The sequence below is a fragment of the Struthio camelus genome, chromosome 2, assembly GCF_040807025.1.
Source record: "Struthio camelus isolate bStrCam1 chromosome 2, bStrCam1.hap1, whole genome shotgun sequence".
Classification (NCBI taxonomy): domain Eukaryota; kingdom Metazoa; phylum Chordata; class Aves; order Struthioniformes; family Struthionidae; genus Struthio; species Struthio camelus.
This window is the reverse complement of record NC_090943.1, coordinates 104,643,671-104,670,484: the sequence shown is the minus strand read 5'-3', so window position 1 is coordinate 104,670,484 and position 26,814 is coordinate 104,643,671. Positions and strand designations below refer to the sequence as shown.

The window sequence follows — 26,814 nt, the reverse complement described above, 5'->3', positions numbered from 1 at the left end:
GCGCAGCCCGGCCGGGCTGGGCTGGGCGAGCGCCGAGGCGGCGGCAGCGGCAGGCCAAGCGGCCCAAACCTCCTGCCGGCGGCAGCGCGGGGCCGGCCGGCCGCAGGGGGCGGGAAGGCGCGCACGCCGCCGCGCACAGGCGCTGCCCGCCGCCGCGCCCCTCGGCCCGCTGGCGGAAGGCGGCGGCGCGGCGAGCGGCCGCGCAGGGCGCGGGGAGGTAAGGCCGCCCCGCGGGGCGGGAGGGAGCCCCGGCCGGCCCGGCTCGGCCCGGCTCGGCCCGGCTCGGCCCGGGGGAACCGGCCGCCGAAACCGGAAGTCCCGCGCGGGCTCCCAGTTGCAGAGGCGGCGGCGGGGGAGGGAGTGGGGGCTGCTGCCGCGGGCCGCGGCCACCTGCTGCCCGCGGTGGGGAGAGCGGCCCCGCGGGGCCCCCGCCCGGCCGCCCGCCCGCTCGCTGCGGCGGCCGCGTCGAGCAGAGGGTTTTCGCCGTCGGGGCCCGCGGGGCAGAGCGGAGCCCGGGGAAGCGGGCGGCGGGGAAAGCCCCGGGGAAGCGGTGCGTGCGAGGCGGGGAGGCCTGAGCGCGGCCGCCTTACAGGAAGCTGCGAGGAGGAGAAGGAGGAGGAGATGTCAAGCTGGCCGACAAGGAACTAGGCTCGAGAAGGCTCCCGTTAGGGTTTCTCAGAATTGCATCTGCTGCTGAAGCCGCACGTTTATTTCGTGCTCGCCTCGCAGGACGTTTGCTCTATGCTTCAGTGCGCTTCGGCTGCGGTTTGGGGCGCTTAGGCTGAAGCTGCGTCTGAGGCAGAGGCCTGGCCTCGGGGCTGGGCGCATCGTTTCCCCCTGACTGTTGGTGCTGCGGCGTTCGGCACCTTGCGGGACTGGGCCCTGGTTCGTGGTGGTTCCCTGAACTGCGCTGGGCTATAGCCACCTCGTTCCGGACAGGCTCTTTAAGGCTTTTTGAGCTAAGAAGGGATTTGCTAAAGCTGTGTTTTCACACTAGGAAATAACTTGTTAAACCAGAGCCTCCCTGGTAGTAAGGTCCAGAGGTGGCATTTTGCTCAAGTGTTTCTCTGCATCAGTGTGATGGGATCTGGGTGATGGGAAATTAGTTTGAGAGCATGTTTCTGGTAGAAAGCTGTTTGGTAGCAGCTAGTGCCTTCCTCTGACAGGGTCATACCAGTGTAAGATGGTACTCTACTGAAATGGCTTACTCTAATTCGCATATAAGAACATGCATTTTTATGAGCGCTTCTATCCTAAATTGTAACTAATTATTACAAAATATGACTGGTGCAAACCCCTGCACAATCCTTGTTCTTTCCTCTTTCTGCCTTCCTCTGCCGTATTCTGGTTCTACCAAAGAATCTCAGCCCCTTTTAATTGGCATCTTTGTCTCCCTTGTCTTGGTCCGTCCTTGTATTCCTGTAGAATCCCAGCTGTGGCTTGCTGTTGAGATGACACAAATATTTTCTTTGCTGTTTCCAAAAGAAAAGTTCATCCCTGAGCCAACAAGTGCAGCAGTGGAAAAAAAATCCTAGCAGAAGGGAAAGGTTTAGACTGAATGGGTCATCAAGGTTACAGTGATATAGCTGTGATGCACTGACATCTTTTGAAACGTCTTCACCAAGTGTGCAGCATTTTACGCGTGTTAGTGCTACAGGTTTTGTTTCCTGTTTGTTATTCTCTTCTCTTCATAATTGATACCTTGAAGTGACCAAGAGTTTTGGTGCCTGCAAACTTGTCCACTTTTTCTGATAATATCTTGTATTAGAACATCCTGTATTAACTCTCAAGAAACTTTGCATTACTAGTGTAACTAGACCACAAGTGCAGCCATTATCACTATATAATCTTTCTTCATATTACTGTGCTAATACCCTTAGCAGTCCCCCTTAATTGTGCAGGCTACCTGAGATCTGTATCAGATCAGTAACAATTTGTTAAAATGAAGCAAATTACTTTTGAATGACGATCAGACCCAAATGACCTCTAATGATCAGGTCACAATTTTGGGAGTTTCTGGGCCCTTTGGGGGCCAGTGGAGGGAACATAACCCATGATGTTAAAAAGAAAAGCCACAAACCCACGTTACACTGTTATCCTTCTCTAAAGAACACCCAAACGTATTACTGGGCAAATCTTCCCCTCTTCTAGCAGCCAGTATTCCAAATTTTTGTAGTACATGTTGACACTTCTTAAAAGTAAACCAACTTAATAAAGCTGTTCAGAACATCGTGTTAAAAAATAATTTGCTTAGTGATCAACCAAGTGTACAGATGAAGGGGACCCTATAGAACACAAACTAAACGCTGTAAGTATGCTTAGCTTGTGTGAGGTTAGGCTGAACTAACTTCAAAATTCCTGTTCACTCAGTATACTCATTATATAATATCACGGATATATAATGCTTATCCTGAAGTATCATAGCTACTAAGGATAGATTTGAAAAATCATGTATCGTAATAAAAAGCAGTAAACTTGGACTGGACTTGAGCCTTGGAGCTCTCCTCCTTGATTTCTCTATTATCTGACATTCCCAAGTAATATCAGTGAAGTAATATACCAAAGTAAGCAGTCTTTCCTTAAAAACCGTGCCAGAAATTGCTTCCCTGTGATGTCCATCCTAAAAAAACCCTTTGGGCTTGAAGCAAATCTTTGGTTCAAAGTTCTTAGAGTACTTTCTACTTTAAAAAAGAAAAGTTAGTAACATCCTAATACTAGAACATGCCCAATGGAGGGTTTTTTGCCCCAGTGTGAGAAAATCTCCTATGTTGAATGTTATCCAGTTCATTTCAGCGTTCATGGTGACTAATTATGGCTTGATGGGAAAATGCATTAGCAATTTATATAGGAAGAGTGTTGCTGTAGTTTGGGGCAGGGCTGCTTTTCATTAAGTTATATAGTAATGACTGTCAGGTAACCCCAAGCTATCGATAGCATTAATGTAACTTTAGGGATTTAGCTTTCTGAAATATATATCTAGTGTATTTGCATGATCATAAGGACAGAATATGTGGTTCTGTCCTGAGTAATTACTAGCTAGATGCATAATTACCATTATTATGCAAAAATTACTATAGATATGTGACTTTGAACTAATACTTGAAAGAGAGACCCCAGATACACAAGGAAGGTGTTATTCCATGTCATGTTTAAGTCTCGTGACTGAATTTAGGCCTTTGTACTTGTAGCAGGCTCATCTTCACAGCAGTCTGTACGTCACACCTAAGAAAGCCAGAACATTACCAGCAACCTCAGTGGAGACCAGAGCTCACCTACAAGAGCAGCACTGGGTGTTCTTGGCGCTGCTATGAGTCATTTGTTGCATAGCTATTCGATTAACTGTAAAGCAACTAAAAAACCAAAACAAAACACACCACCACCCCCAACAGCTGTTAGGTGTGGCAAGCCTTACCTGCTTACCCAATGAATGCTGCCATATCCTCAGTCCTGTGCTCCTAAGGCAGGCTGGCACTTCAGCAAAAGAAGAACTTCATCCTTTCAAAACCAGGAAAGGCAAGCAAGAAGATCTTGGAGGGAGCACGCTGCTCTGGATGCGGAGAGGACATTTCCTGTCTATAGAACAACAACCCATAGAGCGTATATACTTAGAAGAAGAAGCTCTTACCTTCTGCTTCCTGAGGGCTCAAGCCTTTTTTTTAATTAGCCTTACTCTTTCCCGTTTTGGCTTATCAGTACTGAAATGACTAGCCAGTTTCTAGACTTGCACACTAACATGCTCTCTGCCCTTCCTTTTCCCCTCTCCTCTCTTCCCTCACACACCCACTCCTTTACAGGCTTTTTTCCCGAGCTCCTTAGTCCCCAGTCTCCAGAAGGAGGCCATAGCAATTGGGCTGCAGCTGATGTTCTTAACTGTGTTAAACGGTCTTTTTGGTTAGAGACATGATGATACAGGTGGACAGCAGTTCACAAGACTTAGCAGTAGCTTGTTGCTCTGAAAAATTTGAGAATTCCTTTTCTATCTCATTTAGAGGTCTTAGTTACCTGAGCGAGCTAATCTACTGTTGCTGATAGTTGCACTTTGAAATGGTGCCTTCTTCCCAGCCCTGTATATTTGTGTCATAGTCATCCAAAAGGAATAGAAGCTGAACCACCCTTTTATAGTTCCTTGGACTTTCTTTTCTCAGAAAACATTTTCCTTACCTGATGTAAAGTGCTTAAGGTGAAGGTTTAGTGAAGATAAGACAGAGCTTGTAGTTTGTACCTATACTAGCAGCTCAGCCTGTTAACGTGTGCAGCAGGTGCAGGCTGGGCTGCCTAGCCTTCTTTTAAGATTTTACCTCATGAGAGACATGGGCAAGAGACCATCACAGTTTTTTCAAGAGCTTAGAATTTTTCTGGGCTTTACCTATCTACCCACTTCATAGACTTCCCCAAGCCCTCAGTCTTTTGGTGCATTTAGCAGCATTTACTGCAAACCATCACATTTTCTTTGTTCCCCTTCTTTTTGAGGGGGAAGCTGCCTTGTGTCCCCACCACAGTCCTTCCCAGCATTTTTTTCCTTAAATTTGCGCAACTGGGAAAATACGTTTTTCATAAAAACTGAGCTCTTTCCTTTGTCCTCCAGAGACACCTTCTTTACCTTCAAGCAAACTCTTTAAAACTGGATTTTCAAAGATGCCTAAAATGAAGCTTAAAGAGTTTTGTAAGCCTCTAGGCATCTGCAGGTCCATGCTCAGGCACTTTAGAAAACGTCATGAGCTACCTGTCAGAATCATTAGCTATTATATACCTTTGGAAACATGGCTCTTGACTTTCCTGGTTTTTAATTTTTGCATGTGTAGAGTGTAAAAACAGTGCTGATCTACTGTATATTAGAAGGATAAGAACCATTTATTAACAGCACTTTGAGATCCACAGATAAATACATGGTTTTGCATTGGCTTAATATAACTGTAATGGATTGACAAGATTAATCATTCTTTGTGATCTTTAGGTCTGATCCTATGAGATCCACAGAATCTTTGGTTTCAAACTAAGGCCCTTTGTCACCTATCTAGTTTTTAAGGGTCACAAGAATATACGCTTGTCCCACTCCTTGCATAGACACTTATGTAGTGGAATAGCTAAATACTGGGTAATGACATTTTCTTTTCATCCTTTGTGTTACAGATCCAGGACCTGTAGGGTATTTTATTTTGTTGTAATCACTAAGCCGCGAAGACTGCAAACATGTCACTGGAAGATATTCACATGAACACCCAGGATTTGCTTGAAAAGCAACAATTAGATGCTGGAGGATTTGGAAGAATTTCTTTATGCTTTCACAGGAAGCATGGATATGTGGTATTAAAAACAGTGTATACAGGACCCCAGCGCACTGAGTAAGTTACAGAAAAGGATCTTAGTTCTAATTTAGATCATTCAGGCAGACTAAAGAATCCTCTAAATTCCATGGAGATTAATCCTAATAGAGTGTTACCACTTAAAATCTCTGGACTGAGGAGATACTGTATCTCTAATATACTCTATATAATCTCTAGTATACTCTAATACAGTATTAGCAACTGTCCTGCAAGTTTTCTTTTTTTCTTGACTCACAAGCCAACTTTTGTAGTTTTACCTCATTCTTAACGGTAAGATTTCTGTTTTCTTTGTAACATGAGCACTATCGATGTGATTTGTTAAAGAGTCAGGGGACCTCTTGAAGGCTTAAGGACTCAGCAGCAGGTACATGCTATTTTTAAGCTTGCAGATTAATTTTCAGTTCAGTTGTGCAACTGCAGATGTCCAGTAGGAACTAAACATACATAAGCCATCAGGAGAACTCAGAGCCCCCATCTGTTATACCAAGAATATAATCCTTTCTCCCTTGAGCAGGAGCGTGAGCCAAGCCCACTCATTTAACTCAAGAATAGAATTAGCTGTTGGTTTCAATGGATTCAGGTCATGTTCTAGCTCTACTACCTCACAGCCATAACAATCCTAAAACTCCCATGAGTTATCCACTAGAGAGATGAAGACTCACATTCTTCTAGTTTGGATTATGAAACATAAATGATACCAGGTGGGTTTTTAATTTGAACAGTAGTAGAAAGTGAATTAAGAGATTCTGATAGTCCACAGACTGCCCTGTTGCTTTGGGGCAAAAAGCATTTAAAATAGACACTTTTTCTCCAGAAGCCTGCCAGATTTTTTTGGCCCTCTTTCTGTTTTTTTACTCTCTCACTACCCAAGCTCTTAATAAGTTCGTTATTCCTTAAAGCTTTGAACCAAAAGTCTTAAGCAAACTTGTAACTGGGCCTAGTACAAGCAAAACAACTGCCATCTTCTCTAGTGCCACAGCAGGAAAAAGCAGTTTCCTTTTAAGTCACAGGGTAGGAAAGCAGTAGTAAGCAACATAGCCTCGAGATTTTACTACTTCCTCTTGCACTGTGACTTAGAGCAGTAGTAATAATCAGAATACCATCCCTTCTGCCATTCAAAAAATGGCTACAGCCCTATTTTAACACCCTTATTGGGCTCCAAGCTTTGCACCTGTGAGAATTAATGAGTCGTACAGAGGTGCAGGTGACCAGTTAGGTTTTGAATTCATCCTAAACCAGTACTCCAGTATAAGGGGTGGATCCCTCTGTAATGAATCCATTTCAAAAGTGAACATGAATACCAGCCCTTTGGGAAAGAGACTTTTGTACTTTCCTGTACAAGACTTAGTATGTCTAAAAGTAGAAATTGTCCTGATCCTGCTTCTCCAGCAGCTCTTTAAGACCTCCCTGTCCCTTATCCCACCCCAATTCAGGGATTTGGATGTACGCAACCAGCAGTGTGCTTATGAAATGTGTGCTTATGCAATTTCTGAAAAGCAGGCCCTAACATCAGACTGCGCACAGTCTGTAGGGATCCTCTGTACAAGGCATTGGGGAAGAGACTCAGAGAATATAACCTGAAGTGGGTAAAACTGTACCAGTTCAAAACCAACCAAAGGTCTGATTCATCTTACAATGGCTCTAAGGACACTGACATTTTTGACCGTTATTTTCAATTACGAATCAACAGCATTTTCATTTCTATGTTCTTTCTAGCCTGACATCTATATCTGATACAATTTCTGTTTTGCAGATATAATGCTTCCCTCCTTGAAGAAGGCAGGATTATGCACAAACTGCAGCATGACCGTGTTGTAAAACTGCTAGGTATAATTTTGGAAGATGGAAACTACTCACTTGTAATGGAGTATGTGGACCGGGGGAACTTGATGAAAGCTCTACAGAAAGTGAGCAGTAAATTGATTCATTAATTACAGAATCCTTATGCTACTTAGAGTTGATAAGATGTTTGAAGGAGGCAGCATGTTACTTCAGTCTCCAAAGGATGGAGCCTTTAGTTTCTGACCCCCTTATCTCTTTTAAATGGCCAATGGCAGCCCTGCCTTCTCTAAAGACAGCAGATTGTAAAAGCAGAGAACGGCTGTGGCTCTCGTATTCAACACAGTGGAGCAGACCACAGTTATATAGTTCAGAGTTGGAGTGTATTTGTAGAGAGATTTGGAGAATTTGTGTTACAAGAACACTCATGTAAACGTGGAGTGGCTCTCGATTTATTTTGATGTAAGAATTTAGATCCAAGAGGACTTTGGTTTTTTTTAATTACTGCAGCTTGAGCAGAGGTACTGCGTGGGACTGAGAGAGAAAGAAGCTATCTTAAAGACTTTAGATTTAAAGGTTGTAGTGGTTATAGCAGCGCTTTTTTTTAATGGACAGTATTTTTGTTCTTCATTTTAGCTCTCGATGCCTTTATCAGTGAAAGGGCGTTTTGTGCTGGAGATCACAGAAGGAATGCTTTATCTACACGAGCAAGGCTTAGTACATAAAGACCTAAAACCAGAAAACATCCTTGTGGACACGGACTTCCACATTAAGGTACTTTTTAGAATGTAAATGAAGAAAGCTGGTGATCTGGCTTAAAGAGCCCAGTTCAGCTACAGTGGTTAGTATTCCTGATTCATAGATGAACTCCTGTAGTCCAGCGAGCTATTGCTAAGGCAGTGTTAGCAGAGTATGGCAGCCTATACAGCCTCTGAGCCTGCAGTTTGCATAATCTTCTCTATCTTCCTTTCTTCCCCCTATCCATGAAAAAAAATCACTAGGGCTATTAAAAAGAATGAATAAAACTGTTGAGAATTAATGAACTACAAATAATAAAACATCTAAAAAGACAACGCAAACCTTAACACGCAGTGATTGAACCACAATAAAATATCGTGTCTTTTGTCTTATATTGCTGTAATTTCTCCTCCTGCCTTTACCGCCTTCATTTTATTTCTTTCTTTCTTTTGCCTATTATCTTTTCTTCTTTTGTCTCCCTCTTTTTCCCTTAGTCTTCATTTTTAAATGACAGCGAGCAGCTACAAAAAAAAAAGCAGCAGGAGACTCCTTCAAAGGGTGGCTTTATAAGCCTGTTCCAAAGCCCTTCTATTAACTTCAGTGGGTTTTTTGGATCAGGACTCATGCATGTAGAGCCTACTGCTGAATAAACCTGAGTAGAATTTGCAGCAATCCTCATCAAATGTCCTGTTTCTGGTCAAGGTGAGTTGTGAAATAGACACCTCGGTTACAATATGAAACTATTGAGTGAATTCCTGTGAAGAGAGTTCTGTCGTTTGATATTTCTCATTCATAAATTAGTTAACAGGGTTAAGATAATAGCAGATCATAGTGCTGTATGAGCATCTTGCAGATGAGAGATGTAAGCTGGGTTGCGTTTTGGAAAAAAAAAAAAAGAAAGAAAAACTCTTTATCGACTTAAAATGTAAACTGGACTTTTTCTTAGTTTTCAGGTTGCTTACATGCACAGAACCAAACTAGCCTATTGTTATACTGTATGACAAACTGAGCTGGAACCCAGGATCAAATTCAAAAACAAATTAGACTTCCTTGAGCAGCTTGATAAATATCATTCAAGGTAGCTGTTGGATGATCTGCCTGCTTGAACATGTCTAACATTGCTAACATTTATAAAGGAAATCAGTTGTTCTAGGAAACTGCAAGTCGTCAAAGGTTTCTGTCAAGTCTTCCTCTATCCTATCAGATATCCTCTCGCTTGCAGACAGGAACTTGGACTGCTGCTTCCTCAGCAGGTTGTAACTTAAGTTTTCCTCTTCTACTGAGCACCTCACATCTAAGGTTGGCCCAAAGCTTCAGAAACCCTAAAGGAACAATAGGGTAGCTGGAGGCAACAAGAAAGATATACAAGAAAAACAACTGAGAAGTAGGGCAGGGTGTCACCTCAGTTGTATCAGGTAAGACTGGGTTACACAACTAACTCAATTTAAAAGCATCCTGTGGCTGAGAGAGACAGTCCCTTTTTTTTTTTTCCATTTTGTCTGTCCTGTTGACCTCCTTCCTGTTCCCTTGCGTTAGCACTGGTGCTAGTCTGACCACCAACCCACCCCCACAAAATTTAGGAAGCCAAAGCAGCAGATTACATTCTACCTTTTTGGCAGTGCTACCCTTCTGTTGGGTAGCACTTGGTTTAGCAAGCTGGTTGAGCTTCTTGTACCAGGTCTTCTCAGTGTCCAGTAAGTGTCAGTGCTGGAACAGGAGGAGCAGAGGGAGCACATAGCAAGAGGCCGTGGGGAAGGGTGGGAAGGATTATCTCCTTCAGCATCAGCCATTAATCTAGTTGCTGTAAAACTGCACTTGTAAGTGTTCAATTAAGTCACCTTGTCAAGCCTACAATATTCAGATATCCCCGCTTGAACTTACTCCATTGCATAAGTTATTCCATTAACTTATATGCTTTTTCATCTCTCTTTAGCATACATCACACCAGCTTAGATCCTCTTTTGCCCCCCTTCTGTAGGAAGGTCTAAGGAGGTCTAGTTAAAAGGAACCCAATTGGAAAGGGAATGGGGGGAGAGGGAGATATACTGTCTTATAGATTGCTTCTGAATTTGAATCTTGGCTTCTTCCCATATGGATCTTCTGTTCTGCCTTCAGCAGAAGGCACTTCAAGCAGGTTTTGAATGTGATTGTCAACGTGAGCAAAAACAAACTTTTGTTTGCACTGTGATGTTGCTCCCCATGGGGTTAAGTTTCTAATGGTAGTTCAGACTAATGGTTCTCATTTGGCAGTGTTATTTGAATTAGGCAAAAAAAATAAAAGATACAATGGCAAATTGTTTAATTTCCTTTCTTGTAGCTGCATTTTTTGCAGTGTTTCATTTTTAGTTAAATTATCATCAGCTATTCATTAGGAATGTGTGAAATACTTGTTTATCTCCTATCCATCACAGCAGTAAATATGATGTGTCTTGTTTTCCAGATTGCAGATCTTGGTGTTGCCTCCTTTAAGAACTGGAGTCGGCTGACCAAAGAAGAAACTATCCGACAAAAGCAAATCAAGAGCACTTCCCAGACGAATGCTGGGACTCTTTTCTATATGGCCCCAGAGCACTTACGCTCTGTTAATGTAAAACCTGTGGAGAAGTCAGACGTTTACAGCTTTGGCATAGTGATGTGGGCAATTTTTGCTGACAAAGAGCCGTATGAACGTAAGTCAGCTGCAAAAAGCCTGCATCGCAAAATTAACATTACATGCTAGACATTTTTAATTTAAAGTTATAAAATAAATATTAGTAGATTAACTTGCCTATGCGAAAGAAAAGCTCCTACTCAGCAGCTGATGGCTAGCAAAAGGCATAGTTTCATCATCCCTGACTTTTAAGTGCAGACAAGGATATCTTCATTGTATTTGAAATGCAGGCGTGAGCCCAAGCTTGAACGCATAATCTATTCATATCCACATAGTGTGGTCATAAACCTGACTCAGTGGCAGGGGTTAGACAAAAGTTGATGTATGCTGTTTCCTAATATGGGCTGATCACAGTTCTTTTTGCTTTTACCAGGACTGTACACACATTCAGCTATTGCTTCTCAGCTGTGTGGTGCTGATTTCTCAAAATATGCTGAAGTGGTCACATAGAACAGTCTGAGCAGAGCTTGGAATTCCAGAGTAGTAACATGTGCTTATCATTTTGAATGATTTTTTACTAACTAAACGGCTAGTTGTTGTCCGTGTGGCCATCTCTGTGTTCTTACTCAGTGCAGAGATTCAGGTTCTGGACATCTAGATCTGTAACCCTTACTCGCATTGAGCATGTCTTACTTTTTTATAAGTAAGTCCATTAGGCTTAAAATAATTTTCTGATCCTTAGAAGTTAGTGCACTGGTTTCAAATTCACTGAGTGAACATTTTGATGCGAGCGATTTGTAGATGCAACTTGGACATCTATCTTTGAAATCTTCATTTACCATATCCGCAAACACCTAGGAAGCTACTTCACTATATCTTTTACTGAGAAAGAGGTGACTCTTTGGGATAGCAGAACCTATGATCAGGATCTGATATGAAATTTTATTTTTCAGATGGTATAAATGAAGCTCAGATTTGCTTTGGCATCATTCATGGAAACAGACCGGACATACAAGAGATTACTGAGAAATGTCCAAAGGAAATTATTGACTTAATGAAACAATGCTGGGAGCAAAATCCAGAGAAACGGCCAACCTTTGCAGGTAAAACATTAGGGATTATTTTTGTTACATATCCATCAGTAATCTATAATATACCAAAACAAACTTGAGTGTTTTTCTCTTAAAATGCAATTTTTTTATTTAAAAAAAAAAATCCACTTACATACCTACTATAGTCTACTCTCAGTACTCTGACCAAAAAATGGTATTTGGTCAAGCATTTAAAGATTAAGAATTCTGCTGACTGGATAGAGCTGAGACGCTATACCTGCTGATGACACTTTAGTGTAGCATGATCTTCCTTCTAAATTTTACAGAAAGGCTAATGTGAGGGGACTTAGTACGTGTTAGGTATGACTGAGAAAATGTCCTGTAGAACTTGCTTCAAAAGCTATCCCAGTTTAGCCTTTCATGAGCAATGCAGTAGCCTTTGACTAGCTAAGATCCCAAAGCAATTGAAGTCAGTAAAAGTCTTAACATTAGATTGAATCGTATGGGAAGGAGACTAAGAGCATTCAGCGATATAAGCCACTGTTCTTGATCTCTTCTTCCTGTCTTTTCTCTCTGCCTTAATATACAGTGAGAAAAAAGAAAAAACTACATGTAACAGGAAATGGAGTTTTTGATTTAGATAGGGGTGCCAAGAACTTAATATGCAGCAGGAACATACTTAATGTTGATAGGAAATTGTTATACCAGGAGAAACCTATCTACTACTTCCATATTTCACCTGCACAATATACTGCTAATGGATTAAGTTTATGCTTTGCAGTAGGTTTCAGTGTCTGACTTTTCCGTCTGCAAAAGACTGATATTTACCATGTTTGTAAATTCTTTCAATAATTCAATTTTTAGTAAAGATATGATAGTTGTTTATCAAATAGCTAAATGCAATTGAATGTGTCTAAACAGTGGTGGCCAGTCAAGTCAATGGAAGGGGCTGTTAGCCACAGATCATAAACTGAGCACTTTTACTTTAAAAAGCAGTACAACAAGAACAGTAACAAAAAAAATCCCTAGAAATCATCCTGTTCTTGTTACTGTATTAAGGCTAAACTAGCCATGTGAACACAGGTTCCACATATATATGTAATATATATGTGTGTGTACTGCTGTTGCTGACTTCATACATCAAAACTGTTAAATGATATAATTACTTGTATTTTCCTTTGAAAACCGCTTTCACCTAGCTCTCTTCTTTTTGCAGAAATTTGTCAAAACTACAAGCCATTTTACTATCAAAAATTAGAAAAAAATGTTGAAGATGATCTGATGAAGATAAAAGTGAGTAACTTCCTAAGTTCTTTAAGGTATCCATTTCCCCATATTCCTTCTCCCCACCCCCAGTATATGGCCAGATTCTGCCACTCTGACGCTAATCACGGCTGACCAACCTGATTGCCTTCTGGGATAAAATGTCTGGATTTGTGGATGAGGGAGAGTAGTGGATATCATTTACCTCAACTTTAGCAAGGCTTTTGACACCAGCTCCCACAATATTCTGGTATCCAAGTTAGGATGTTATATAGTCTGGAGGGGTGGACAACCAGATGGATTAAAAACTAGTTGGATGATGGGGCTCTAACAGCAGTGGTTAATGGGTCCTACTTTACCTGGAGGCCAGTAATAATTGGGATAATGCAGGAGTTTGTGCTGGGACCTGCCCTGGTTGACACCTTTATCAATGACCTGGGGGAGGTGGAGTGCACTGTCACCATGTTTGCAAATGACACCAAACTGGGGAACCAGTAAATACGTTTGAGGGCAGGGCTGCCAGCTGCAGACTGGAGGAATGGATTGATAGGAACCTTACGAAACTAGGAAAGTACAAATGCAGCCTCCTGCATCTGGAAAGGAAAAACCCCTGGCAGCAGTACAGGCTGGGGGCTGCTGGGCCAGAGAGCAGTACTGCTGGGAAGGCATTGGGGTAGTGGTGGGCAGCAAGCTAGCTGAGCATGAGCCAGCAGTGCACCCTGGCAGCCAGGCAGGGCAACAGCATCCTTGTGGCTACAGCAACAAGGCTAGCAGGTTGAGGGGAGCAGTTATTCCCCTCTACTCAGCACTCGGCTGAATGCTGTGTTCAGTGTTGAGCCCCTAATACAAGGAAGACGTTGGCACCTGGAGTGAGTTCAGCAGAGGTCCCCAAGATTTTCAAGGAGCTAGAGAACTTGCTGTGAGGAGAGGCTGAGAGACTGGCGCTCAGAGATGAGATGGCTTTGGGAGGACCTAACAGCAGCCCCCCAGTACCTGTAAGGAGTTTATTGAGAAAAGCTATGCATAGTGGAGGATGAGAGACAGAGGGCATAAATTGAAATAAGAGAGGTTCAGACTGGAAATGAGGGGGAAAAAACTTTTCCCACGAGGACAGTCAAGCAGTGGAGCAGGTAGTCCAGGGAGGTTGCACAGTCTCCGTCCTTGGAGGTTTTCAAGACGTGACTGGACAAAGCCCTGAGCAACCTGGTGTGATCCCATAGCTGACCCTGCTTTGAGCAGAAGGTTGAACTAGAGACCTGCTGAGGTCCCTTCATGGAGTAAAATGTTTATTCTCGGAGATTCAAAGTGGCAGTGTCTGATTTAGAGTAAGCGTGAAAAATCCTATACATTTTTTTTGGTTTGTTTTAAATACATGTAAGTTTGTCCTGTGTTTGGACAGCATCTAGTGAGTCCCAGCTGGGTTGAGACCATGAAGCTACACAACAGTACCAAAAACATGGGAAATTTGAAGACAACTATTTTTCCTGTGTTTGAGTTAGTCCCTCTGCTTTCTCTGGATGTAGGTTTACAAATCATGATAAAAAGAATGATTTCCTAACAGAAAATAATGATCAGAGTACTTCTTGATTAATGATTTCGGCTGGTCATGGAAGCTTTTTATTACAGATTTGCTAGTTGACAGCTAGCAGTGAGAACTCCTGGCGTTAGCAGCTTAATCTTTGCAGTAATGTGAGGCTCCAAAGAGTAGACACCCAGTTATTTTAATTAAGAAAAAAAGAAAACTTCCTTTGTGAAACAATTCTTTTACAGTTTTCTTTAAAGTGCTTCCTTCTGTCACAAAGTCTGCAACTGTGGAAATTAAAGTTTCTGGTTTGGAAAACATGGGTAATGTTTATGAAGCACCAGTGCCTGTTTAGCAAGACAGTAAAGTTTTGCAAAATTAAGATGATGAAACAAATAATAGATTTCCTGGACTCACTTGGCCAAACATGATGTGAAGTATGTATCTCTGTTTTATGATGTCAGCCTCAAATCAGGATGAGGATTGAGACCAGTTACACTGGCTACATTAGCTCTCTGCAAATACTCCTCCTCAGTCATAGGGACCAAATGACTACTTAGAAAATGGGCTACAAATCTGTTACTTTCTCAGTAAGGAGAGCCTCTGTTCATATCACGGCACACAGGTGAGGGGCACAGAAAGCGAACATAGCGTCCAGGCAAGACAATGCGGTGAGCTGCTAGCTCACCTTTGTTAGGTTCATGAGTTGGAGGGTTTGGGCATAGCCATTTTTTTTCACTTGCAAGCAAGGAGACAGAGTCCACAGCCTCCTAACTGAAAGCCTGCTAACTAATTATGAAATGTGTCACTAGTTACTCGAGTAAAATCTGAGGACCTAAGGTTGTAACGAGCTTTAGAACTTCATCTTTTCCTTTGGGAAGAGATGAGTGGTTGTTGATTTTTAATCTATGAAAGTACTTCCTGGGTTTAATTTCAAAAAAAAAAAAAAAAAAAAGCAGCAATGACTTCTAAAAAGTTATTTTGAAACAAGAAGCACAAAGTGAAATTGAGAAATCATTTCTGCAAGTAAAAATTTGTTTGAGTTTCTGTGTAGTATTGATTATTATTCCAGTGTATGTAAGCATTATTTTAGTAGAGGATAACAGAATCACAGAACGGTTGAGGTTTGAAGGGACCTTTAAAGATCGTCCAGTCCAAACCCCTTCTCCAGCAGGGTCAGCTAGAGCAGGTGGCCCAGGACCATGTCCGGACAGCTTTTGAATAATATCTCCGAGAACGGAGACTCCATGACCTCCCTGGGCAACCTGTTCCAGTGCTCGGTCACCCTCACAGTCGAGAAGTTTTTCTACTTCAGTTTGTGCCCATTGCCCCTCATCATTATCAGTGGGCACCACTGAAAAATGTCTGGCCTCATCCTATTGACACATTCCCTTCAGATATTTAAATGCATTGCATTGACAAGATCCCTCCTCAGTCTTCTCTTCTTCAGACTAAACAGTCCCAGCTCTCTCAGCTTTTCCTCATAGGAGAGATGCTCTAGTGCCTTAATCATCTTAGTAGCCCTTCGCTGTACTTGCTGCCATAGCTTCATATCTCCACTATACGGGGGAGCCCAGAACTGGACACAGTACTCCAGGTGAGGCCTCCCCAGGGCTGAGTAGAGGGGCAGGATCACCTCCCTCAATCGGCTGGCAATGCCCTTCCTAATGCAGCCCAGGATACCATTGGCCTTCTTGGCCACAAGGGCGTGTTGCTGGCTCATGGTCGGCTTGGTTCACCAGGACTACCTGGCCCTCTGCAGAGCTGCTTTCCAGGAGGTCAGCCCCCAGCCTGTACTAATACATGGGGGTTATTCCTCCCTAGGTGCAGGATCCTGCACTTGCTCAGGAAGTTCCGCTCTGCCCAGCTCTCCAGCCTGTCCAGGTCCCTCTGAATGGCAGCACGGCCCTCTGGTGTGTCAGCCACTCCCCCCAGTTTTGTATCATCAGCACACTTGCTGAGGGTGCACTCTGTCCGTTCGTCCAGGTCACTGATGAATTTGAGGGATTGTTTTGTTTTGTTTTGTAAGATGAATATGGGGGACATCAAAACAGTAGAATAGGAATGGAGTTTGCCTTGACTGTAGTGAAGATAAGGCATTACCGAGCGGAAATTGTGCTGCATCTTTCTGAAGAATTGCTCTAAACTCCTGATACTCTATGTAAAAATCAGTTTGGCTATACCTGAATGTGAAACTGCCCCTCCCCTCAGCCCTGTAGATGGATGTACTTAACTACATACAGATCCACAAAACAGGATACATATTTGTGACCTTTACATCAGCAGCCTTCTCTCACTGGGATTGCTTGCAGAAGAGTCTGGCTGTTAAGCAGAAGGCAGACTAATCCTTTCAATCCAAAAACACTACATGTGGAACAAACTCATGCTCGTGTAGGTAAGGGTATCATTTGGCCGACTCAGAGGATCATATATTGCAGTTGCATTGCAGTCCTTCCTCCCTTCATTGGGAACAGGTTTTGTTCATCTGCAGCAAAGCAGTGCCAGGCTGCCAGGCTGTGCTCTCTGAGAGAGGATGGAGTTGTTCATTCAGGTCACTTCGCTGAAAAGATGTGCTCTTTCCTACCGCAAAGGTATTCCCTTTCGTTAAACCGTCACCTATAACTTGATCATTTGTTCTTTCTTATGTGCAGAAAATGTGGCCTGAGCCAAATGAATTGCTGAACAGGATGCAATCCCTTCAAATAGATGCTGTAACAGAAGATTCCAGTAATGGTCAAGTAGGTAAGTGTTCTCAGTCACTTACTAGCGCATCATTATGCCGCATATTCTGCTTAAGATAAAGTTGTGAACATATAGAATTTATGAGGAATTTTACCAGTAGGTGTTTATGAACAGACGCAGTTATTCAGGACATCAGAGAGAATTGTATTCACTGAAAAGATTGAATTTGTTCCTAGACTCCCAAAAGTCATAGTCACTGTTTCAAAATTTCCAGCATCTATGGTTTGAAGCTTTTACTTTACATTCTTCTGCTTTCATCTCCCATGCAGAAAATTCCCTTTTACGTTTGATTTTTCAGGGGCTACTTTGATACTTGCTTTTCATACTTGATCTTTCTTCCCTTTTCTTTAGTCATGCCAACAAACTTTTGCATTTTCTGCAGGCTTCAGTTCCGTGAAGACTTTTCTTTTTCCCACTCCAACCTTTAATACGAATGTCCCGCATACAGCTAGGACACAGGATTAGAAAGGACTGCTTTGTTTATGAGCTTGCTCTCTATGGAATCTGTCTGAGGAGTACTGATAGATGAGTCTTCTCTCCTCCTGTCGTATTTTCTGTCAAGACTTGCTTGAGTTGCGTGCTTCACAGTTTTACAGAGCTATCTCATTAATATGTCATGATGTAATTAAAGTTGTGTGGTAGCATGTCTGGAATTCTTTCACCAAAGTTTCTTAGTGACAAAGGATATAGGATCTTATTTGCAACACTGACTTACAGGCAGCATAGGAAATTCAGTAGAAATGAAATGCTGCTAAGTTTACTCATACCATTTTACAGATAGTTTTAAGAGAATGACATTAAACTGTAACATGCAACTGTTAAATCTTCTCCAAAGCTACGCTTCCAATAACTATTCTTCAGGTGAACTAATGGATTTAGTAGGGCAGCCCCACTGTTATGTTTTTAAATGAGTATAGTTAAATTTCTTTCTCAGAAATAGTCAAATGTGACAGCAGCAGATTACAGTTGCTCTTGTGCTTCAAATATGAAAGGTTTTATTGTGGATCTATGCTGCAGAAAGATGCTGTCTTGTCAGCCTGTCAGTCAAAGTCAATTTTTTCTCCAGTCAATGGGCATTACTCAGATAGTAGTAGTGAAAGATATTGCAGAGGGAGGACCTGCTCATATATCTCAAGCTTACTCTGGAGAATGGATGCCATTATGATAATTTCAAATTGCTAATAGCTGCCATTTTTGATGAGGTTGTTTCTGCATTAGCTTATTCCTCCCACTCCTCCTCTAGCAGTGGTAACAGTAGAAGTAGAGCAAGTCAAACTGAAGGTGTACTAGTATGCAGCCATCAAAAGGAAATAGTTTTGGTCCTGCCTAATCTGGACTGAATTCATGTAATTTGAAGATCAACAGTTCACTGGCATTATCTGAGCTAATTAGAAACACACACTTTATGCTCTACTTTTACAGTGGTTTGTGAGCATCCCTTACCTTCAGCAATGCACAGGATTTTCTAGACAATGTTGAAGATTTCAGAACTCTTTAAGAAAGCCTCTTCAGTCCTGCATTTAAAAAAACAAAAGCAGGGAATGATAAGCAGATTTTTACGTTCTTGTTTAGTCCTGAAATTCTGCAACATGATCTAGGTCAGAACTCAAAACAGTCCAGTTCAGCACTGAAGTAGAGCTTTCTTTGATGCTGAGAGTTAGTTTGAAAGATTTAGGTGACACAAACTCCATTTTATCTGGTAGATGTTACTTGTGAAAACATATTCTTTGATACTCTGAAGAATAAACGAGATAAAATAAAAAGGATTAATCAAGGCTCATGAACTACCCAGAAGTGATATTTTGCATAATTTTTTGGAAAACATGACTTTAATGACAAATTTTTTTATGCTGTATGAAGTAACACCTGTTACAGTGGGTCCTATTCACCATTGCGTTACACTCCAATTTTGCACTGATTGAACTTTTTGCTGCAGTGGTTGAGAACTTGACATCAATATAACCAGAGTATGCAGTGAATTCTGACGCCGCTAGAGTGAAAGAGATTTTGACGCTGATAGCTTAAATAAGCTTGTGCGTTGTAAATGTAAATCTGTAATCCTTCCCTATAAAGGCATTATAAAATAAAACACAGCTTATGCTAGAAGTGATGTTATGTTTTCACATTTAACAAATTACCTAATATTAAGAATAGATGTGTTGATTCCAGTGTCATTGCAACAAGTTATGTATTTCAAATATTTAATTTTCCTCCCTTACAGATCAGCCTAATTCTCTACACAGCTCTCAGGGCCCCGTGACCAGCCAGGTGAATGAAGCCCTGTTTGCTGCCTCTTCTGAGAACCAGCCTGTTGAGAGTTGTGAGACCTCATTTGTGTCCACCGAGAATCTGGAAAGAAAACTTCAGCATGAATACAACTACCATATGTTTGGCAGCTGGATGGATAAATCAGTAGTTCCACCTGTAGCGTACACTCCTGAAATGAGAGAGGAGGAAAGGAGACGAAGGGTTTCCTATGATCCATTTGCAAAGCCATCTCATGCTCCACAAAGGAGCGAACTCTATCCAAGAGTTGAAAACACAGGATCAAACACTAATCCTTATTTTCGGCCACAACCAGCTGCAACAGCACCAACATGGGGAAATTTAGATAATTTTTATGGGCCAAACCCTAACAGTTTCCTAGCAGGAAATACAGAAGATCTCTGTGGATCATGCTCAGCCAGTTCATTTAGCCTAAACAAACCTCCTGTGCCTGAATCTGGCCCAAACCCGCAGTTACAGAGCACTGTAAATTGGCATCCTAAGAATACAGACACAGATACAGGTAAGACTCCTCCTCCCTCAAACCCTCTGGGTCTGAAAACACACTTGTTCTCTTAAAAATGAAATGGCCATGATTGTTTTGTAGCTTATGCAACAACCTGCTTATTGCTAACGCTGATCCATGATAGAACAAGGGCTTACGTATTTCATCAAGTTCTCTTTGTTTATTTAATGTCACTTCAGGTCACTAAAATGCTCTGGTTTTGATTTCCTTATACCTGCTTTCACTGATCTCAGACTGTTAACTTCAAATGAATCATTTCTAAATCACCAGTGTAATAGAGGAGCATCAGATCCAGTGTCTAACTCTTTAGCTACCAACTTAATAATAGCAGACAACAGCTGCAGCAGCTATGGTGAGAGCATCAAAACCAAGAGCTGTCACCAATTATGCTAGGAAAGCAAAAAAGTACTTTTAACTCACTGAATGTAACATTCACACCATGTATGGGCAGAACCTAGAATTTACTCATACGTTTGTAGTCTTTCAGAAAGTAGATCTTTTTTAGCTTAATCTGTAGCAAAGTATGAGATTCCTGAGTTCAGGGGGCCAACTGGGAACCAGGACTCATAACTGGATACCCTGGAGAGCTTTGTCCAGTGCTATTGCGGAGCTTCTCTCAGTATTTGCTAGTGAACTATGGCATAGCAAGGTATGGAAGCAAAGCAAGAAGAGAATACTGAGAATTTAGAAAAAAGTAAAAACGAGTGGTCAGTAACCAGAGGCATTTATGACTTACCTTTTAGGAACTGGATGCTCCTACTACAGTATGAGATATGTTAGTCTGCTTCTACTAGATACTGAATATTTCTAGTGGGGCATTCCTTTCCAGAGCTTCTCACAAGGAAATCAATGGCTTGTTGACAGGCATAATGGCACAAAGATGCCATTCTGTTAAATTATGTAAGCAGGGTTTGTGATTAGTTGCTCACATGAGGTTACTTATGACATGAATCTGAGAGCTGTCATGTCAGGAAGCAAGGATTAGAACATCACTAATAAAATAACATCCTTTAAAAAGAAAAAAGAAGGAAGTTAATAAGCACGCAATGGGACAGGAGATGTCAGTCTGAGATTCAGAGAACCTGCACAGTAGCTCTTCCATTGACTTGCTGGGTGACTATAACCCAGTCGCTCTTACTGGCCCAACATGAATTGCCAGAGCTCCTCTGGGGGCGTCCTAAGAAATTAATACCCTGAGCAGAAAGTTACATCTCTGCTGGATATAACTGTCCCCAACAGCTGGAAGCAGCAGCAGCCTGTTTGGGAGCCTTCTTGGTTTGGAATTTTCAAATATGAATACCTGATACGGGGCACCTCAGTCCGTAACTATGCTCTGATCCTGTGCGGCCATCTTCTAGCCTGGTATTCATGCACCTGCGTGGAACACCATCCTCCTGTCTGGGCCACAGGTGGTTACTTTGCGGTTAGTCACTGAGCAAACCATGGTGAGGGTAGTTACTTTAATAAGAGTTATTAAAGGAGATAAAGTCCTGTTAATTAAAAAGCTTCCTGTCTTTTTGCATACAGCAGCAGAATGTACTCATACTATTACAAATATTACAGTCGTTCCTACGTATGTTTGCATTTTTTAAAAATACATAATGTTATCTGCATTTTTGTTTTTTCTCTTTGTTTAGGTAAAAAGGATTCACATTCTTTCCCAAGGGGAACTTTTACATACTATCCTAGTGCACCTCAGTTACCCAGAATAAACACAGGCAAGTGCTGTAGCCTTATCTGTCTTGGTAGCCCACAGGGTATGCGTTGCATCTTGAGCAGGAAAGCAAGTATCTTCAGGACCTTCAAATACTTTATGTGAATGCTTAATAGCTCTAACTATAGCAGAAGTTAGCAGTACCAGTATCTAGAATTAATTCTTGTCTCTAGCAGGACCTGTATTCACAGCTGAATGTGTATTTGATGGATTAAGAACTTTATCCCCTCTGACATAAGATAGCATTTAAGAAAATGAAGGCTTTGTCCTATCCCCTGGACAAATACTAAATGCATTTAGTCAGGTTTTCATATGTGACCACAGATTTCTGTGCATCAGACTGCAGTGGAATGCATAACAAGGGTTTTTGTGCATCTAACCATCCATTTGGGTGGCTAAATAGAGAACTGGGTCTATCATTTGAAGTGTCTGTACTTCAGATTTAGATATACGCTGTGATATTTGCCATTTAGACTAGCATTAGAACATTTAACAGACGATTATCCAAGTAGAGTTTGGCAAACATTATCAGGGGAATAGAAAACTCATGTCACCGAACAGGACAAATTCTAGGCATTTAATTTTATTCAGGGCATGCACGTTGGACAACTGCAAGCAAAAGACACCAGATTAGGTAGTCAACTGCAAGTGGACTGTAGATGCAAACTCCTGGAGGTGCATACCATTTAGCTGTGCATTTGTTCGCCCGTTGGTGCATGTACCTGTCAGCTTCTGTTGCTCTGAGGATACAGGCCTTCAAATAAATGTACAGGTGTATTTCGTAAGGTGTCTTAGAAAATGTTCTAGCGGAGCGGACAAAAAAATCTTCAAAAAGGTTGTTGAAACAAAGACTTCATTTTCTGTACAAATAGGTAAAAGCGAGCACTCCATTTCTTTATAACAGGAGTGAGGTACATTGTGAAAGAAAGCGATGCCAGCAAGACACCCTAGCAGAATGTGGGGTATGGAAGACTCGTGAGCAAACAAAGATGATTTTTTGTACTCTCATAGAACTTTGAAATCATAAGCATAAACCTGGACTTGCATCTATGAAAACTAAACCTGAGAGGCAAAAGTAAGGCTTCAAAACTGAGTATTTGTAAAATGAGAAGCACTTTCAAGTAAAGGCTGACCTCCTGAGGATGTTATCAAAGAAAAAGTGGGGCTGTTTTTATGCAGTCTTGAAGTGCAGGGCACAGTATTTACAATCTAGTAACTACTAGCATATGAGGCTTGGTTATGGCACTTCAACATAGAATAGGACAGACTTTTCACTGAAGTACATTAATGTCACACTGCAAAATGAAAATACGCTCACAGTTACCAGTAAATGGCCATTTCTACTTCAAATGCAGTAAAAGCATTTAATCACTTTTGTGATTACTGCAAGCTTCCTCCTTACCCTTCACGTATTACTTCTTGACACGTGGAACCATATGCAGTTGTTGATAAATTTGTGTTGGTTTCCCTGATTTCCCTTATACAGAAGATTCAATTAAATACAACATAAGTAACAGTACTGGAATTCAAATCGGATCCTACAATCACATGAAGATTGAAGAGCAGAATCAACACATAAGCACATCTCCTGTCGCAGAAACATCTTATTCCTATTATGAAGCAATGGGTATATTTGGTAAGAGAAATATCTCCCTATTTTTGAAGTATTCTCCCCTTATAGTGTGCCTGTGAGAATCATTTGTTTTGGAATATGTGAAAGCAGTACAGCTTTCTCCCTCCAATACCTGAAAAATAACTGCTTGGGTCCTTCTCAGCTATGTAGCATAATACCCAACCCTGAAAAAAAGCAAGTAATAGTTTATGATAATACTCTTCTGTAATACTAACGGGGGATCTCACTTGTCCAGTAGTTTCATGATCTCATATGAGAAACCAAATGCAAGTATGGAATGTGTGGCATCAAGAACCAAGCAATAATGACAGGAAATTCAATAGAAGCAGGGTCCGGATTGGTGGCCCTCACCTGACTTGTAGTTTTAGTATTTCAGTTTGGTAGAAATTGGAAGATTTAAAAATTTAATATATTTTCAGGATTGGGTTAAATTATCCCTGTGAATTCCTAAGTAAACAGATTAATAGTGTCCAAGAGCATAAAAGACATCACAGAGACATCAGCCACGCTTCATAAGTACTCCGAAGGAGCCTCTCAATTTTGCAGATGTTTAACTGACAACCTATGGTAGTCTCATATCAAAAAGCAAGGGCAACACCTGATTTGTGAATACATGAGTTCTGACAATGAGTGCCTTTTCTGCAGGTATTCAGTAACACTGCCTCTATGAAGCCCGCTTTTGATTATATCCAGAAAACTCTGCCTCCCACTATTACCAATAAATAGTTTGGGAAGAAAAATGGAGATAGTGAGGGGAGTAGAAGAAATCGTAAACCATGCTCTTTTCTTACACTTTTTTCTTTTTGCAGACAATAATACTGTCCTCTCTGAGAAGCATCTGAATCTAGTGAGAGAAAAGTTGGCTAAACAGTGGAAACACTGTGCTCGTAAACTGGGCTTTTGTGATCCAGAGATTGATGAAATTGATCATGACTATGAACGAGATGGACTGAAAGAAAAAGTTTACCAAATGCTGCTTAAGTGGGTAATGAGGGAAGGCTCCAAAGGCGCCACAGTTGGAAAACTTGCCAAAGCCCTCTTTGGCTGCCAAAGACTGGATCTCCTTACTAGTCTGATGCAAATGAATGAGGAGCAGGTTGACTGAGAACCGACGGGAAAGGAAGGTATTTTTTTCCGGAATACTTTCCAATAGGAAATAATAATTCTGAACAGACTTTCTGGAGCTTCCCTGTTTTGCACAGACTTTTCCTTTTTGGAACAGATTTTTCTGCCAAGCGGTTTTCAGCAAAGACCTCCAGTAACTCAAAATGTCTATGTCAAGATAATTAGGTCTTTCGGGGATAAAAGAAAATGGGCATTTTCCTGTTGGTTAAAATGATTGTACGAAGATGACAACAGCAACACAATTCCATAGTGACATGATAATATGGATTCAAGGAGAATTTCTGTTTCTTTTATACAACCTTTTTAGACTTCTGTTTTGAAACATGCTGGTACCCTTGTTCAGTTCAGTTCTGAACAAAAGCCTGTCATTTCAGCAAAGCTAACAGAGCCATAAGAATATGTCGAAGACTGGCTCACTGTTTGAAAGCCTTGGACAGAAAGCAAAATTAACTCTTAATTTTTTCTAAGTGCCAATACTTACAAGAATACTACTCCAGATTCCTGTAGGTTGATAGGATATTATTTTAAAACCTCTTTTTATGATGTTTATTAAATAGAGGGGTCTAGAACTATGCATCGTCAATATGATTATTGGCTAAAGAAGCAGGAGCACAATTAACAAAAATACTCTTCTTTGACTCTTCTGGATACTGTTCCATTAATCTTGCGTTAGATTTGACATTGCTTAGTAGAGAAGATTTAGCATGATAAATCTCTGGTGTGCTTTATGAAATGATGAAAAGCAAATTCAATCACTATGCAATCCCTAGTAAAAACTTGGGAATATATAACCTTTGGGAAGAAGGGGAAGTATTTTATTCCATATCCTACTCATGCTGGGGCTAGGAACTTACAAATTGCTGAATCTCTTAGGCTGCATTTACGCTAGTAAATTAAATGAGAATGGAAATCCTCCTGGGCACTAAGGTTAACTAGAATGCAGCAGCCTGCTGTCAGGAGAACAAATTCTTTTAAGCTTCAAAACATTGTGGCATGCTCAGGAATCATTTGACTGAGGGCTCTTTCACAGTGCCAAAGTTGTGCTGGGGAACACTGTAGCGTAGGTGATCATGTCCCAGTGCCTGGGAGTGTTCCTTCCACTCTTTAATTTACAAGTATTGACATGATTTTAGTGTGCAAAATCTACAAGGGAAAAATTATTGTGCTGTAAGTTTTTATGCCCAAAGAATCATTATGTCAAGCTGTGCCTAAGAAGGGCAGCACCTCTGACTTCAATCAAACCAATAAATACTGCCAGCAAATCGTCTAGGCCAGGTCATTCTTCTTTTGGCTCTAGAGCAAGCAGTAAGTGTTCATTAAGTTCTAGTTGATGTCAAAAAGCTAATAGTTTAATAACAGCCTAGTCTGAAAGGCTTTCTGCTGTTTGATAGAGCAGCCACCATTTTAAAAAAAAGCACAATAAAAGTGAGATCATCACAAGTGCCAGCATACTTGGGTTGGCTTTAAAGCTACTTAGCATAAGGCAATGTTAGAAACGAAGGTCCAGAATCGGAGATTTCAGTAGAAATTAGTGTGAAGGGTGTGTCATCCCCTCCCCCCCCCCCAGGTACTGGAGCATTTATATATTTTTAATGCATGCTAAAACCCATACTACTTTTTCTGTTGAGCCTCGGGGTGCATCAGTATTTGCCACATACTGACATTTGTATTTTCATTCCTCAGAAGTTACTGCATTGTCTTATTGCTTTGACTTTGAAATGTGCCAAATTTCCTGTTAACTCCTCACTACAAGAAAAACATAACAGACATTATCCTCTGGTAGCAGACTGATTTAGTCAAAGGCAAGGGAGGAAACGGAGACTGTAGGTCTTCATACGAATTTAACTGGGTGAACTGGAAAAGCTGGTGGTGTACAGGAGGTCCAGTGAAATGAGCTAGTGCCCTCCTCTGGCCTTAAAATCTACAAACTTTTAGTATGGCAGAGGGCCCAGCTTGTACGAGCTTACGTGGCTTCCCACTTCACCCCAAGAAATGAACAGTGGAGTTGATCTTTAAAAAGTGACCTGTCCACGGTAGATCAAAAATGCAAGAAAAAAATGAGGGCAAGGAGGAAAGATTTATTATAGGTGCAGATCGGCTATCCTTTGATGGAAAAGAAAGAAGCAAAGAGCGGATAGAATAGTGATTTCCCATCAACCTGGCAAGTTACCAGCCTCATGGGTGGCATGCAAGCCAGGGCCAAAACACTAAAACAGCAAATCTCTTTCTCTTGGTTTCTCCTAGAGGAAAATACACAGTGGTTGAATTAGTCCACCTATGAACAAGAATATTTTATGATGTTTTTCAAGACGGGAATAGAAAGAAGATGCATCTAGTACAAACGTCTGCATGAGAGCTCCCTAGCGCCTAGGAGGGCTTTCTCCTCTGGATTCTTGTGCCCTCCAGGCCTTTTCTTTTCCTCCCGTCCCTTCCTCAGCCTGATCTCAAGAGCTTCTGCAAAAAGTGCTCCTTGCAGCATGTGGCCTTCCCTCCTGGCGTATCAGGAGTCGCTCAGCTGGTGCTCATTTGTTCGTCACCACA

At 41.5% G+C, this 26,814-nt stretch overlaps 1 protein-coding gene and 1 long non-coding RNA gene across 2 annotated transcripts in view; one reads left to right on the top strand and one right to left on the bottom strand.

Annotated features, from left to right (window-relative positions):
- Window positions 1-106: 106 nt before the first annotated feature.
- Window positions 107-26,045, top strand: RIPK1 (receptor interacting serine/threonine kinase 1). The gene is made up of 12 exons (XM_068931971.1): window positions 107-217; window positions 5,131-5,342; window positions 7,078-7,231; window positions 7,740-7,877; window positions 10,282-10,510; window positions 11,385-11,534; window positions 12,700-12,776; window positions 16,920-17,010; window positions 19,232-19,798; window positions 21,439-21,519; window positions 23,002-23,151; window positions 23,958-26,045. Exons 2-12 carry the CDS (start codon window positions 5,191-5,193, stop codon window positions 24,251-24,253), a joined length of 2,085 nt encoding a protein of 694 aa, XP_068788072.1. The 5' UTR covers window positions 107-217; window positions 5,131-5,190; the 3' UTR covers window positions 24,254-26,045.
- The window catches only part of LOC104146120 (uncharacterized), a 32,560-nt gene continuing 8,069 nt past the window's right edge, over window positions 2,324-26,814 (bottom strand). Inside the window, exons 2-4 of the long non-coding RNA XR_011139098.1 lie at window positions 18,454-18,524; window positions 3,413-3,573; window positions 2,324-3,222 (exon numbers count right to left, since the gene is read on the bottom strand). This is a non-coding gene — a long non-coding RNA (uncharacterized lncRNA). The remainder of the gene's footprint in view (window positions 3,223-3,412; window positions 3,574-18,453; window positions 18,525-26,814) is intronic.